We start from the raw sequence: 15,128 nt of genomic DNA, 5'->3' as shown, positions 1-15,128 counted from the left end.
TACACTGCACAACAAAACGTTGCTGCCTTCGATTTTGAAGTACAATCAACTTGGATGTTTAAGTCCTTTCAACTTAAATTACATTAAACTGGCTTAAGAAATGAGTTGAATCTTGTATAACAAAGTTAAAGCAATGTAAAAACATATGTAGTCATAACTTATTGATCATAATTGTTTGTAGTGTAGTAATAAAATACACTAAGAGAGCCCTTGCACTGAGAGTAAATAGTTCCTCGTGTAAATAGTGTCAGATAATACACACTGATTGGCCAAAGAAAGTCGCTGTTTGGATTTAAATAGGCAGATTCTTAAGAGTTTATGACTGGATCATTGTTGCAGTGATGTTTAGTAACAGCTCTTCTCAACCTAACCGATGGAGTGTGTATGAATGTTATGGCCATGAAGAGCTGCGTCAGTTTTTGGGCCAGTTTTGTATTTCCACTGTTCAATTAATTGCACATAAACTGAGCTGATATGAGAAGGGGAAAGAGAGAATAATGAGTTCAGTTACTGCACTTCTTCTAGTTATTTAACATTAGTAGCTAATAAAACCAAAAATAGCTCACTTCAGCACTGGAAAATAAGGTATTTCTTTCCAAGAAATATACATTTAAAACCAGAATACAGGGGCTTGTTTAATTAAACTATTCAAGAGGGTCACCAACAGTTAGGAGAATACGTCAATTAAACTGAAATAATTAAAACTATGAAATGAATAATTCAAATTCAGAATTGAAAAGCAAGCTCAATAAAATAGTATAAAGTGCAAGTACATTAAAAAAAAAAAAAAAAAAAAAAAAGGAAAAACCTAGCGGTCCTGAAACTGCCAGGATCATTTATTGCAGGATCTATTGCAGGTAACGTCTTGTTCACGTGGACATGGACAATTATCAGACAGAATGTGGGATACCGAAGCTACAGAAGTTCGTTCTTACCTCTCCATTGCAGAAGCAATATATAATTGCAACAAAGAATCCCTGGAAAACAGAGCATGAAATATAAAGATTCAACTTATAGCAAAATATGTTGATGTCTATACAGTCTTAATCATCTGCATCTCAAGAAGTGTGAAGTTTGACCTGGAATGAGTTAATGAGCATTTCATAATGCATCTGTATCTGCCACGGGACGCCGGACACCTCTGTGTAGGGCATTGCCATGAAGACGATGTAGTGAACGCCGAACAACGGCATGAGCACCAGGGTGGACTTCAACAGCTTTCTGCGGGGCGCAAACAAGACACACCAGCACACGTTAGCTGAATACACATGACCGGTCACAAGTTTGGGCTCAGTATGGTTTTGGATTTTCTTTGACACATTTATTGAGCAAGGATTCATTAAATTGATCAAAAATAACATTAAATGCATATATTAGGTGCACCGGGGTACAAAAATCAGCACTTTTCAAGATGCACGTGGAAATTTGTCTGATCCATGACGCGATCGCGGGCAGCAACACGAAGCTGATTCTGTGCTATATTTATCTAATATTGCATGTTTTTCAAAATGTAGATTTAAGTAGCAAACGAGAATCGCTAAAATTATTGAATATATTTTGAGACAAAGGTCTCCTTAATAAGTTCAAGCTAATTAAAGCAAGTTTTCATTACAGTGTTTTTTATTCGCTTTGGTACTATTTTCACAAGTTAGGTGTACATTTTCAAAACTCTTAGTGCTAATATCACAACAGATCATCAAAAGTGCACTTTTTTCAAACATTTCATCATGTTTTCAATTGTGTTAGCACAATACACAAAATCACAAAGTATCCTTTTCACAACACAAAATAAGTGTTTCATTCACAGTAACTGCCTTTCATAAAGCTCTTACTATCAAACCTTTGATTTGCATCTCTTCTTGTTCAGTTTAATACATTTGTCTATTATTTAATCCAACTGATCTTAATGGTTAATCAATGAATCATTTGGCACACCTATAGATTTCTATAGATATTGATTATGCAGTTTCTAGAACCTCTTTGCAATTTCTGATATGGATAACCAAATGTAATGAATTATTTTTACATAACGTTAGCCTCATAGCATAACTGCCTAAGAAATAATTAATTAAAAAATAACTTAGGCAGTTATGATATGAGGCTAACGATAAGTGATTTATAGATAATAACCACCATGATGTTCAAAGTGTGTGCACATGCATGTGTGTGTGTGAGAGAGAGAAAGATACAGAGAAATTTGCCTTTTGTGCAAATACTGTAAAGCAGAATAGAGTATAAGGGAGAGGAAACAGTCAATGACTGTAAAACAGATTGATCAGAGATGCATCAGTAGAAGGAGACAGACGGCATCAAATACAGTATTTTACATTACAGTATGTATGCCATGTGATACTGTAAACATGGTAGAGACATGGTTGTTACATTACTGTAACTCAACCTTCATCTGTAAAGGTCCACTACAGTATATTCAGTCAAATAGTCAAAATCATTTACTGTATTCATTGCCAGATAACACACTGGATAGATACTACTACAAACATTATGGATTCAGTTACATAAGTTAGGTTATGCACGTCTATGTTCTAATGTGGCATAGCCTGTATTACTGTAATTAATTCAGCATCAACTGTGATTTGAAACATGTATTTTGCATTGTTTGCTGTTGAATGAGCTGATTGTTAAAAGTACTGAACTGAAAGAAGATCATACTGTTGTGTTTCTGTGATTAAACCAAATGTTCTCATTACATATTACAATAATCTTGTGTTTGAAACTGTGATTATGTGGACTGAAAAGTGTATAACTGTAATGCAAGCATGAGATCAGGTTTTGAAAGAATGACTAGCTGTGTTACAAGTGTGATCAGTGTGGATTTTTGTACTAAGAGTTTTGAAAATGTACACCTTACTTGTGAAAATAGTACCAAAGCGAATAAAAAAAACCTGTAACCGGAAGAACTGTAAAAGTATGGTATTTGGGGTAAAAGACACAATAATTCACATGTTAATAAATACCTGTCTGACTTTTCCATCTGTTGACATGACATGGTTATTCAGATGGTAAATATCTTATACTAAGTTGGGTGTCCACCTTAGAGGTAAATCACCATATTTATAATGAAACCATCATATTTAAAAATATGATATTAATCATATCATATAATAAAATATAATATTTATTTGTTCCTACAGTAAAGCTTGTTGGATCTCATTCAATGCTTTCAGAATCTTTACTTTTTTAATGATTTTGTTTCAGTGTTTTTAAAATGAACAAAAATGAATTATTTTATTTATCCAAATTAACAGAAAATAGCAAAAACTTTGCTAAAGTGATTTCTTTGAACAAATATTAACTTAGACATTATTAAAAACACATTATTTTAGCAGAAGAATTTGTATCAGTACTGTGTTTCTTTTGCTCCGTGTGCCTGTGGGGTAAAAGGCCATTTTGCCACCTCATTTATATATATATATATATATATATATATATATATATATATATATATATATATATATATATATATATATATATATATATATATATATATACTTTATTAGTCCTTTAGTATATATAAATATATATACTAGTAATTAGTTTATTGAGGCAAAATGTTTATAGTGAGAATTGGACCCTAATCTAAAGTGTGACTATACCATTATTGATATTGATTGTATTATAGATAATATACATTCAGTCATGGTGAACAGAAGAATCTTCTTACATTTTTTTTTAAAACACATTACTGACGTCAAACAGTAGTGTGTGTTTCAGATGTTGCTTATTCTTACCTGTACTGTTGTCTGGTGTCACATCGCCCTGCATTTGTTTCTCTGAGTTTTGTTGCCAAGACTCTGATTATATTCAGGAACAACAAAAAATTGACCTAGCGGGTAAAAAAAAAACATACACAAATTAATGGATCATAATTGAGACCAAAAATAAAATAAATGATGCATGAAATAACTCTGCATTAATTGAGGATTCTTACACTGTGTTCACACGAAAGCAAATGGCAGACAAATGAATCAAATATTTGAAATCTACTGGAGACACATGTCTGAATAATGCATAATAATAATGAATATTAATGAATAATAATAAAGGTCAACAGAACTACTACACTTGACTGAATTTATACTTTTTTGATTGATTTAAAAATATAAAACTTTTTCTGCCTAAAAAAGCACCGACTTTTTGAATGAATTTCTTTTTACTTATGTAAACGTACAACAATTGCTGTCAGAATAGGGATCTGCACAATCCATTTCAGGTTTCCTGCGCTTAAATCCCAGCACCTGTGGATCATAAACCAGATCAGTCACTATTAGAGAGATCAATCCCAGACATCTTATTAATATTCAATATTAGGTGTGTAGCGGTACATGCACAGACAGTCAGATGACGAATACAGTCAGTCACAGGCGATACACACTCCAGTCCAGAAGGGGGCGTGTGTGCGGTAATGCAACAGTGTTTGCTAACCGCCACAACAGGAAAAAGAGCTGAAGAATCTACGCACCAACCCAAAACAAGAGTTCAGAAGGACGCAAGAGCTTGCTAGTAGCCTTTATGCTGAGTTTCCATTCAGTGACGCGCTCCACAAACTTCACGGAAAGGAAACCGGGATGGCATGTTTTGTTTTTATTGTGAGTGTACACAAATTAAAAATAGGCCCTTTGGAATGATGTCTTACTCTTATCTGTATGACGATAAATGACGGAGTATAAGTTGTTTCCAATGTTATGATGAGACGAAAGCATTGGTATTGTGCAGATTTGTGTCGCGGATGTCTCACTGCAGTCCAGTGATGAAATATGTCCAGGAAATGGGAAAACTCAGGTGGCGCTTCACTCGCTGTCTCCTCATGGAAAGGTGAAGTAGACTCTGCCATTGTCAACGCATGTTAACTCTCAAAGTTTCATTTTTCATTAATCTATTTATTTTCTACTTTTATAACACAAGAGATGCTTCTCAGTTTTGTAGCAGAATGCGACCAAATACCAAATGCTCTTTTTCAAGAATGCATGGTTTACTGCTTAGTGCTTAATGCACTACTGTCGCCACTACTTCAGGGGGACTAAACGCCGCTAGCTGGAACAAACTGTAATCTGCACTACTGTCTGTGCAAAATAAATGAGCAGAAACCTAGCATTGGGGATTTGCTGCTTTTTCATGTTGTACCGAACTCGTATCGAACCATGACCCCAAAACCGAGGTACGTACCGCACCGTGACTTCTGTGTACCGTTACACCCCTAATACATTACACAGATAGCATGTTCTTTCAAAACATCCTGCATGTGCATTCATTATTTACCATGCACAGAAATGTTCTTTGTTCAACAAGCTGAATTAATAGTGTATTCCTGTATAAATGGACACATGGTAATATTTCAAGCACAAACACTTACTCAGTGTCAGCAAGAGTGGCTCTCACGCTGGCCCAGATGGTGACGAACATCGCAGGAACACCTGTGTAGTGAAACCTTTAGTGACCCTCACTTCCAAGTTCAACATACAGAAGGACATATGGGTTTGTTATCACACAACACTCAAGGCTAATACAATTGGCCTTGATTTTTGATATATAGAAAAAAATAGTAACATGTTGGTGGGACCAGCGCATTTGGGTAACACTTTAGATCAGGGAACACATATTTACTATTAACTAGGTGCTTATTAGCATGCATATTACAAGCAAACTGGTTGTTTATTAGTACTTATAAAGCACATATTAATGCCTTATTCTGCATGACTAATCTATATGACTTCTAGATCCCTTAACCCTTCCCCATACCTAAACATAACCACTACAACAACTGTCTTACTAACTATCAATAAACAGTAATTAGGGGTTTATTGAGGGAAAACTCCTAGTTAATAGTGAATGTGTGTCCCCCCCAGATCTAGCACGTTACCTCAGAGAGTAAAGCTGGAGTACTGGCGCACCATTGTTGAGCCCTGGCTCTGCAACCCTGGTTTAAGCATCAGAGAAGTGGCTCAGCTCCACAGCATCCACATTGTATGCGCTGTGCATGTCCAACTTTTCCGCACAGTGTGTACAATGCAGGAGCCGTGAAGTCCAACATATATCCACACGTGTGTCTGCTGATGTCCCCAAAACACACAGCACGTGGAAACACATAGCAATACCTCACAGCAACTGTTACCATTAAAATATAACATCCGTTTGATTTACCAGTTGATAGCCCACTTAGTTATTTATTTCAAATTAACCAGAGAATATGTCTAAATCTTCTAAAAAGCCTAATGTCTAGAAAGCAGTAATTAAATCTTGTGGACATGATTTGGTGTCTGTAGCCAGAGGCTGAATAATGATGTACTAGTGTTGTGTACTGGAGATAAGTGTCCGAGAACAAGTTTACTCACCCCATCCAATCAGAGTAAAGCCCCAGAGGTACTTCCTGTCTGAGAAGAAGGTCATGAAGATAAGGCTGTGCAGGTACAGGCCTTCCACCAGAATCCAGTAATAATTAGTCGCCAAGAAGTACAAGAAGAGAGTCACAGCCACCTTACAGCCAATCTTGAAGGGTAGAGGAGAATCGATTCAGCACATATTGATTAGAAGCATGTGCTCCTTCATGGTCACCTTAATTTGCTTTTGAGATGTGGACTACATGTAACTTGACTATCCTCCCAAAATCAAAATTCATTAAATAGAGAAAGGCTATTTAAAACAAGTGTCGAAAGATATTTTGAGTGCTTGTCAAGGTGTTCTGAGTATGTTCACTATTCTGAATTACTAGGGTAATCATCTCTAGGTACTCTCGTAACATCTGTTCCCTGAGATGAGGGAACGAGACATTTTGTCAATAGCTGACATTATGTGGAAACACATTTAACCACCTCTGAAAATACTGAAGCCTTATTGAACCATGCCAATGGAGTTTCAGCACGCTGAATGGAGGCAGTTCGCAGCATATGTAAAGTGGGTGCCAAACGGCAAATCCTTTGAATCTTTTGACTAAGGAATAACTGGCGAGCTTGGCTAATAGTTCAAGTGCAACAACACGGCCAGCGTACAGTACACAATGCCCTGTTCCCTCATTTCAGGAAACTGAGTTTCCAAACATTTTAAATTGAGACAAAAACACAACATAAGCAACAATAAATACACACAGGTGAAACAGAAGTGTGCTGACTGACGTCTGTGTAAAAGCAGCCAGTGATGTGCAAGAGGGCATGTAAACTGTCTGTGTTTGGAGCCGCTTCCACTTGGCACGATTAAACACTATTGGCCAGAGTGAAACACTGGTGTGACTCAATAAGGCTTTTTGGAGACAGATGTTTCCTCAGTGTCAGCTACTGAGCTGAAATTGACAGGGGAATTGGTGGTTGCTGGGTGACTGCTTACTGGACCACGTCAAAAGTACCATCCTCAACTCTCTATTATATACTGGTGTTGGGACCCATAATCATGCCAAAATATAATATCCATAATCCTTCTTGATGCTGGGCACGAGTAACTACCATAGTTACTATAATAGTCTTAATTATAATGTTTAATTAAAAATTAAATATATTACATAATTGAATTCCAATAAAGCTTAATTGAAAACCCTGTTTCCTGGTCACGCATTTGTGTGGAAATTGCTACAGTGGCACGACAACAACAAATGCTTTCAGATGATAATGACGCTCCCGCCTACTATGGCAACAACCCAATGTGAGATCCCTCTGCAATGAACTTTACTGTGAGATATGCTTGTATGTGTGCTGCACTTACAAACTGGGTTTTGTTGGCAGGAGGGGCTTCTGTGATGGATTTGAGATCCTCCACAGTGATTCGCTCCATTTCCTGCAACGCAGCACCAGAGTACAGCACCACATCTTTCACAAATATACTAATGGCCCTCAACATGAACGATACAAACAGGTGCATGTGGATGTAGTTTCTGGTGCAGTGCAGCCGCCTAGAAGAAGAAAACAGAAAGAGAGAGAAATGAGGTCAAACAGGTGATATTTTGTAATTAGGTGTAAAAGGTTTGAGGTATCAAGGTACATGAAAATCCCAGACCAGAACATTGCAGATCAGTATGCAATAGCAGATACTTGGAGCTGTGTATGTATTTGTTTGGTTGCTGTCCAATGCCCTTTCACAGAGGCTAGAAGAACAATACTCATCTTAATTAGGCCCAGATGAGTCTGCCGCTGACTGTAACACATTCTTTGGGATTTAAAGGGTTCAGAAAGCACAAATGTTGAAAATCTAGGGCTCAAAAAGTAAGCTATAAAAACAAAATTGCAAGCATGTGTTACCCAAATTCCCTTCAGTTTGTCTACACTCTCTCAGTTTGACCGGAGCAAGTCTATTAAGGAATAGCTCCTCCAGATTTGTTGCAGACTTCTGAAAAAAATGTTGCCGTCTGATCTCATGAGAACTCATAAGTATGGTTTAAATAGTGTTTCAAAATACAGCTGTCAATATGTATAAAACTATACAAATCCATTATATTATAAATATATTTGTGTATAGTTATATATGAGACTATTATATAGATATGTTTGAGCCCTTAACTCACCTCAAACTTCTAACCAAGAATATAAAAACATAATAGGCAGATATGACCGTTGCACAGTGACAAATACTGTAGTTACAATATACTATTGCATTGTATTGATATTTTCAAGCTCACAACTCCACTCCTTACCAATGAACATAACAATTTCCTGCCAATACACCTGGTACACCTATCATATGAAAACATAGACATAGACACAATGGTCTTTATACTGAGCAACAGGGAGGAGACAATGGTGGGATGGGCCAGGTGAGGACAGATGGCGGCACTGAAGGAGGGAGGAGCCATGGTGGAGTCAGTAAACCGACCGACAGCGGTGGAGCCAGGAGAGCTCGAGACCCAGGCGGAGCCAAGGAGACGAAGAGACCAGATAACACCGTAGGTCCTGGAAGCCAAGACGGAACCAGGGTGCCGGATTACTGAGGCGGAGCCGGTGGGACTGAGGACCAAGGCTGAGATCAAAAGAAGGTGGAAGCCTGGCAAAGCTGAATGGGTGGAGGGATGAGGCACTGCCAAAAGCCGGGAAGTCCATGGCGTAGGCAGAGCGACAACTGACTAGGGTGGAGCCGGAGGGATGAGGAAGCCCGGTCGAGCCGCGAGGACGACGCTACCAGGTGGAGCTAAGGGAACAAAGAGTTAAGGTGGAGCTGACTAGTTGATGGGCCAATGTGGAGCTGGAGACCAGAAGACAGAGTTACAGGGCAGAGCCAATAGAGACGGAACTGAGGGACTGAAGGGAGCTAGTGGAGGCATGACAGAAGGACCAGCTGGCTTAGGTAGAGGAGGCAGGAGAGAGAGGATGGGTCCATCATCGACGAAGGAGACTTGGAGCTGGGCGGGACTAGCGGAGGCGCAGGAGACTTGGCTTGGGAATAAAAGGGAACCAGGGAGTCCATTATATTGATCATGCTCATAGGCAGTGACTGTACACCAGGGAAGGGGACATGGATGGAACTAAAATCCTCAAAGGCATGGCCATGAGTGCCGGCTCTCGCACCTGGTTGGACACGATGGCTGGCTCGGTCTCCAGGACGAGTAGGGCTGCAGGCTCTGTCTCCAGGGTGGCCTTCTCCATTCATGGCAGGTCCTGGCTATGGCGCTGACTCTGGCTCTTGACTCGTGGTGAGCTCGGGCTCAGGTTCTGGGTCAGCGGTGGGCTCTGGCTCTTTGATCGTGGTGGGCATGTTGGAAGGCTGGCTGGTTCTGAGGAGGGCATGGGCTCAAGTCCAGTGTCTGTGGCGGGTAAGAGCCTGGGAAAGTCCTCTTCCACCTCACCCATGGTGAAGGAGGAGCCACTTCTCAGGAGCATCAACTCGACGAAATCTATAAACTTCCCTTTAGAACAATTGACCGGCAGAGGAACTATAGTAGCTGTTTGTGGAGATATACTGAGACAAACCCCCCTTAGGGTAAACAGAACAGAACCAACATGAATGTATTGCAGATATCATTAATGTCAATATTTTAATGTACAACATAATTCGAGAATTTAGTCTGATTCAAGGGGAATCAGAATGCCAAATCCTGACTAATGAGAGGAGGAGCTGGGGAGGGAGGAGGGTACTGTAATTCGCTCCTAGATAGATCTTGATAATACTGAAGGAGCTTATACAATAAAAGGCTTCAGTGATAGGCGTCTGAGAGTCAACTGATGCGAGCTTGACTAACGTGACCTGCCAGAACTGACGCTACGCTTGATTTTTACAGCTTCAAAAGTCTTGCAATAAAGCAAAAATCCATCCATGGTGCGTTTTAATTTTATGGTTCGTTCTTGTCCCACAGCAAACAAAGTCATTACTTAAAAAAAAGAATTAAGGAAAGATTAAATAATGATTTAGTATTAAATTTAACATTAAAGTTCAGGCTTGTGTCAAATAATGTAATACCTTTAAAAACAAGTTAAATATAGCAGCAGAAACTAAATAAAATTATTATAATCTCCAATGAGGTAAATGTGTTATATAAATGTAATGTGGCATTGAAATCTCATTGAATAAATAAAATACAATCAACCTTATCATTTAATTCATTAATTCAGTATTCAATAACCTAAAATTATGAGTAAACTTTTTACGTTTCTAAAGCATGTTTTAAAATGTTTACGTTTTAGATGCTACCAACATGTTCATCCTGTATGTTTCAGTGTTTATGCAAATGTGCACAAACATACACGTGATTGAACCAAACTGTTCATATAAATGCATGTTCGTATAAATGCATGAGATCACCGTGGATATCGAAGCTGATGTCAAGGCCACCTTTGTCTCAGAAGGATTCTGTATTGACATCATGTCTGCACACACAGCAATAGATAGCAAACAAATCAATTTGTACAATAAGAGCACATTTTCACAAATTGTTTCAGAACTACCACTGGTCAATAATGATTGCGGGTGTTTGTTGCTTTGTTCCAACACCAGGCATTCACCACAGATTGTGCGCAAAGTTCAGTGATATTTTAAAGCTAAGATTACTGTTATGAATTTTGGAGATGTTACTAGTCATATATTCTGAAGGCTCTCTCTCTAGCAGGGATCCAACTTTGAATTCTTATGATTTCTCCTTGACCATATAGTAGTGTCGCACTACACCAGTCTATATGAAATATTAATATCACGTTAACACATATGATAATATTGTAAACAGGAAGTGCAGATAAACAGTACATAAGCACAAAAGGGGGCAATACCACCAAATATGTTCACCCTCCTCCACCTCCGTCATCCTGCAGATTTCACCACGGTACACAGAGTAATTCTGCCTATACACGACATGACTTTCACAGTCCTCAAACTGATGATCTTTTCCCAGTAAACAACTCTCTGTCTTTGCCGATGTCAGTTCCAGTCAGAACACATTTACACTGCAGATCTTGGATCACACACAGGACTAGATATTCAACCTGCTAAGCATTAACTCTTCTCTCAGATTGCATCTTTGATAATCATAACACAGCGATCGTCGTACCGATTTGCCTCTGATTTTGGGCTTTTATCTGTGATCTCAATTAATTAACTGTTGTTGAGCAGAAAATCAGGGCAGTTAGTTTGCTAAAGCCTTAAATGGGAAATGTTACATTAAAGGTCGTAGTTGTGTTGATCAAGATTAGTTATCATGGTGTTGGAATTTTTCCACAAAACAATTCTATAGATATTGTGAAAATATTATTATTTTGGCCAAAATAATTGTGTAGTGAAAGTATGATATTGTGATAGCTGTCGATGATTGTATATGGGTTATTAAAAAAAAAAATTAGTAGACATCACACACATAAAAAGTTTTTCTAGCCAAAGAAACACTAGAACTAGAAACATTTATACTGACTATAAATGGACATTCCCATACTCTTTTTTATTCATTTTATTTTATTTAAAGTTTTATTAATTTTCATGATTTTTTGCATGATTATTTGGTGTGATTTGATATATTGGTGATTGATAACTTGAAAAAAAAATGTCTAGACAAAAATTAAAGTTACTAAAATGGTCATAGAAAGCTACATCCAAAATGTAAATTAATAATAACTACAAAAAATAAAATAAAAATGCTAAAATCAAAGAATTTATTTCAGTCAACTAAAAAAGAAGAAGCCTATATTTTTGTTTCGAAATACAATTATTTTTTATCATTACCATCATGTAAACTTGACATAAATATTTGGCCATAAATCCATTGCAAAAGCCATATAATTGATTATTGTAATTTCTTGTGTGATCAGTATCCATATTCCTATTGTAGTTACTTCAGAGAATGTCTTTTCTCACTAAAAAACACATCAGTCCCTTCTGCAGAAAGACATGCTGAAAGATGAAACCTTGAGGGCTTATGTTTGTTATTGCTCTCAGGTTTAGGAACGGCTTCTCTCCTCGTCATTAGACTATCTGCTGTTTAAGCAGCGTCCCGTTGGGAAGGACTGATCGGGAGGCTCGTGTGGAGCGTGTCTCAGACACTGGAGGTAATGTTGGAGAGTCACCACGCCGCATGGCTGATGTCCTTGGGCCCGTGCACCGGAGACCATGGAAAGACTGGCAGTGTTTCAGCAGGAGCCCAAACGAGCCCTTATTAAAGTCATTTTCCTGACCTGCATTTCCGGGCGCTCAGGCCTCTTAAAAACACGGAGCACTGGAGCCGAGTCAAGCTAATCTGGTGCCTGTCAGCGGCTCGTTCCGCACACGACCCGGCCCTTTATTTGAATAAGCCCACTGAATAAATAACGAGGGGAACCTCTTTGCATTAATTAGTAATGAAAATGGAACGATTGAACGCTAAAGTCATAAATGCACTCATATGTCTTCATATTGAAAAAGGGCCAGCACACACACTGGGTGAACTATTAGATAAACATTCATTTGATGCAGTTCATTTGGAAAAACGATCGCTTTAGTCGACTTAAAAACGCTAAGTTTTACTTTAGTTTTAAAAGTAAAATAGTCACTTTCTCCACACACTCAATTACATGAACCCCTCAAAACCACATTCTTGAAACACGAGCAGAACATATTTACCGTGACAGTTTCCGTAATTGATGATTTACACAAAAATTCGTTCTGCTCATGTCTCATGACAATGAAAGTGCAAACCCAACTCCACATTAAATACTAAAAAAATTACTCGAAGTCATTCAAAGAGGACCTATATGCTCTTTTACAAAGTCTTGTAGTTTTCAGTCTCTTCTAGAACAGGTTTTCCTGCTTGAATGTTGATTATTTTCCTCATATTCTCCATTGTTGCGGCTCCTCTCTTCCCAGTCTGTCAGTAACGCTCTGTTTAGTTCCTGTCTCTATGAAGCCCCTCCTCCTGAAAAGCACACTGTGCTCTGATTGGTCGGCTGGATCAGTGTGTTGTGATTGGTCGAGCGATTCGAGTGTGTTTGGGAAATGTCCCGCCCCTTACCATAACCACCAGTTTAACACACTACTAACTAACTCAACCAGGCCCCACCCCTTTATTCTGCATATTAATTATTATAATGAGGAATATTGAGACGTGTTCGTTCCTGGAAGAAACTCAAGACTACAATGGAGGCGTTTCAGGAGTTCAGAAACACTGACACTGATATAGAGAATAAACTTCTTCATGCACAAACAGCAACGCTAAAGACAGATGAAGATGGAGAAAAGCAGAACATTTATGCTCTTTAATTTATTTAAAATATTTTGTCTTTCGAACCAGTATGCACACATCGCCAGCTAGCATTGATGAATGTGTCTAAACGAACAATGTCTATAACACTTGCATAGAGTGAATAAATATAGTGGCGCATATATGAGATTGTAGCCTAAGAGCACCTGCAGCGTGTAGATTTATTTATCACCTAACAAATCAAGACTAAATTACTACTCAGCTTTTGTTTGAAAAATGTATCATTTATGGCGTCAATCACTTGATTGTCTGTATAGACCCACAGCTGTGTTACGCAGCAGAAACACTGGCAGTGCTACAACTCTCAGATATGCTGACATGCCAGCAAGAACTGTATGGATCAAACAGAAAGGTAAAAAAGGGATATTCATGTCAGGATATTCCATATACAGATGTTGCTTGATATGACATTTTTGCTCAGACAATATCATCCGAGAATCACACACACTTGTTTCTGCACAGTCCCAGAACGAGGAAAAGCCCCGTAAAATTGCTTTTGAAGGTTGATGATTTGTGAAGGGTTTTGTGAATCCCAGGAGGGTTTTTCTCACCGGAAGTATCCGAGGATCACCGTCGCCACCATCAGCGATCCCAGAGAGATGGAGTAGCCCACCGTGTAGATCAGGTAAAGCCGGTCGAAAACCTCCTGAGGATGAAGACGACAATACGAGAGTGAGTGCAGACGTGTTAAAGCAAGAACATGATGAGTGTATCATGCACACAATATTGAACATCTATCAGGAAGAATGAAACAGATACCCGTATTTTGAACTTCATCCTCTTCAATCCTGTTTATTTTCAACTATATGTGAATGTCTCTGTTGAGCTTTTGGTTACACTTTATTTTAAAGTGTCATTGTTACAGTGTAAGTACTGAGTAATATTAATGAACTACATGTATTTATAGGGTTAGGGTAGGATTAGGGTTTGGTTGAGGGTTAGTTGCATGCATAATTTACTGTTATTACTACGGTAAGTACATGTAACATATGTAATGAGGACACTGTAAAATAAAGCATTATTTGTTTGCTCAGGACATTTTATTGTGGATTCTTTGGTAGAACAGTCACAATTTAATGCAGGCTTTACAAACAGACTTTTACGCAAAGATATGAGCCTGACAGTAATGCAGAATCATGTGAGTAACAGAGTTAATGGTAACGCCTGAGGAGTTAGATAGCAGTGCGCTGAAAACTGCCAGAACAGACGTTCTTCGTCACAAAATCGTTTATTGCTCGTCGACTAAAGGGTCAACCACACATTGTTCGTCTTAGTAGCATGATCAATCATCAATTATTTACATTTTGATTGAATGTTTTACAGAAAGCAAACAAAAAATGCTCTTTATAATCACAGAAGTGTCAGCAGAGACCGTGTCAACTTTCCTCTGAACAGATCTGAACAGATGTAAGGTTATCAAAATGATTCCTGTTCACATGGATCCGCGGAAACGCAATTTGGAGATGCCACTTTGTAAAGAAAG

The 15,128-nt window shown here is 38.3% G+C and overlaps 1 protein-coding gene across 2 annotated transcripts in view; it reads right to left on the bottom strand.

Annotated features, from left to right (window-relative positions):
* pth1r (parathyroid hormone 1 receptor) overlaps positions 1-15,128 on the bottom strand; it is a 97,728-nt gene that overhangs the window by 3,763 nt on the left and 78,837 nt on the right. For both annotated transcript variants that reach the window (XR_013821777.1, XM_079876554.1), the window contains exons 5-12: positions 14,197-14,291; positions 7,708-7,894; positions 6,351-6,504; positions 5,372-5,432; positions 4,190-4,256; positions 3,750-3,844; positions 1,080-1,221; positions 936-977 (exon numbers count right to left, since the gene is read on the bottom strand). Coding sequence is in view for 1 of the 2 variants with exons in the window: in XM_079876554.1 (XP_079732680.1) it covers positions 936-977; positions 1,080-1,221; positions 3,750-3,844; positions 4,190-4,256; positions 5,372-5,432; positions 6,351-6,504; positions 7,708-7,894; positions 14,197-14,291 (843 nt within the window). In the remaining variant the exon portion in view is untranslated. The remainder of the gene's footprint in view (positions 1-935; positions 978-1,079; positions 1,222-3,749; positions 3,845-4,189; positions 4,257-5,371; positions 5,433-6,350; positions 6,505-7,707; positions 7,895-14,196; positions 14,292-15,128) is intronic.

Source organism: Squalius cephalus, assembly GCF_949319135.1.
Source record: "Squalius cephalus genome assembly, chromosome: 7".
NCBI lineage: Eukaryota > Metazoa > Chordata > Actinopteri > Cypriniformes > Leuciscidae > Squalius > Squalius cephalus.
Note: the sequence above shows the minus strand (reverse complement) of the source record. Positions and strands in the feature narration are given on the sequence as shown.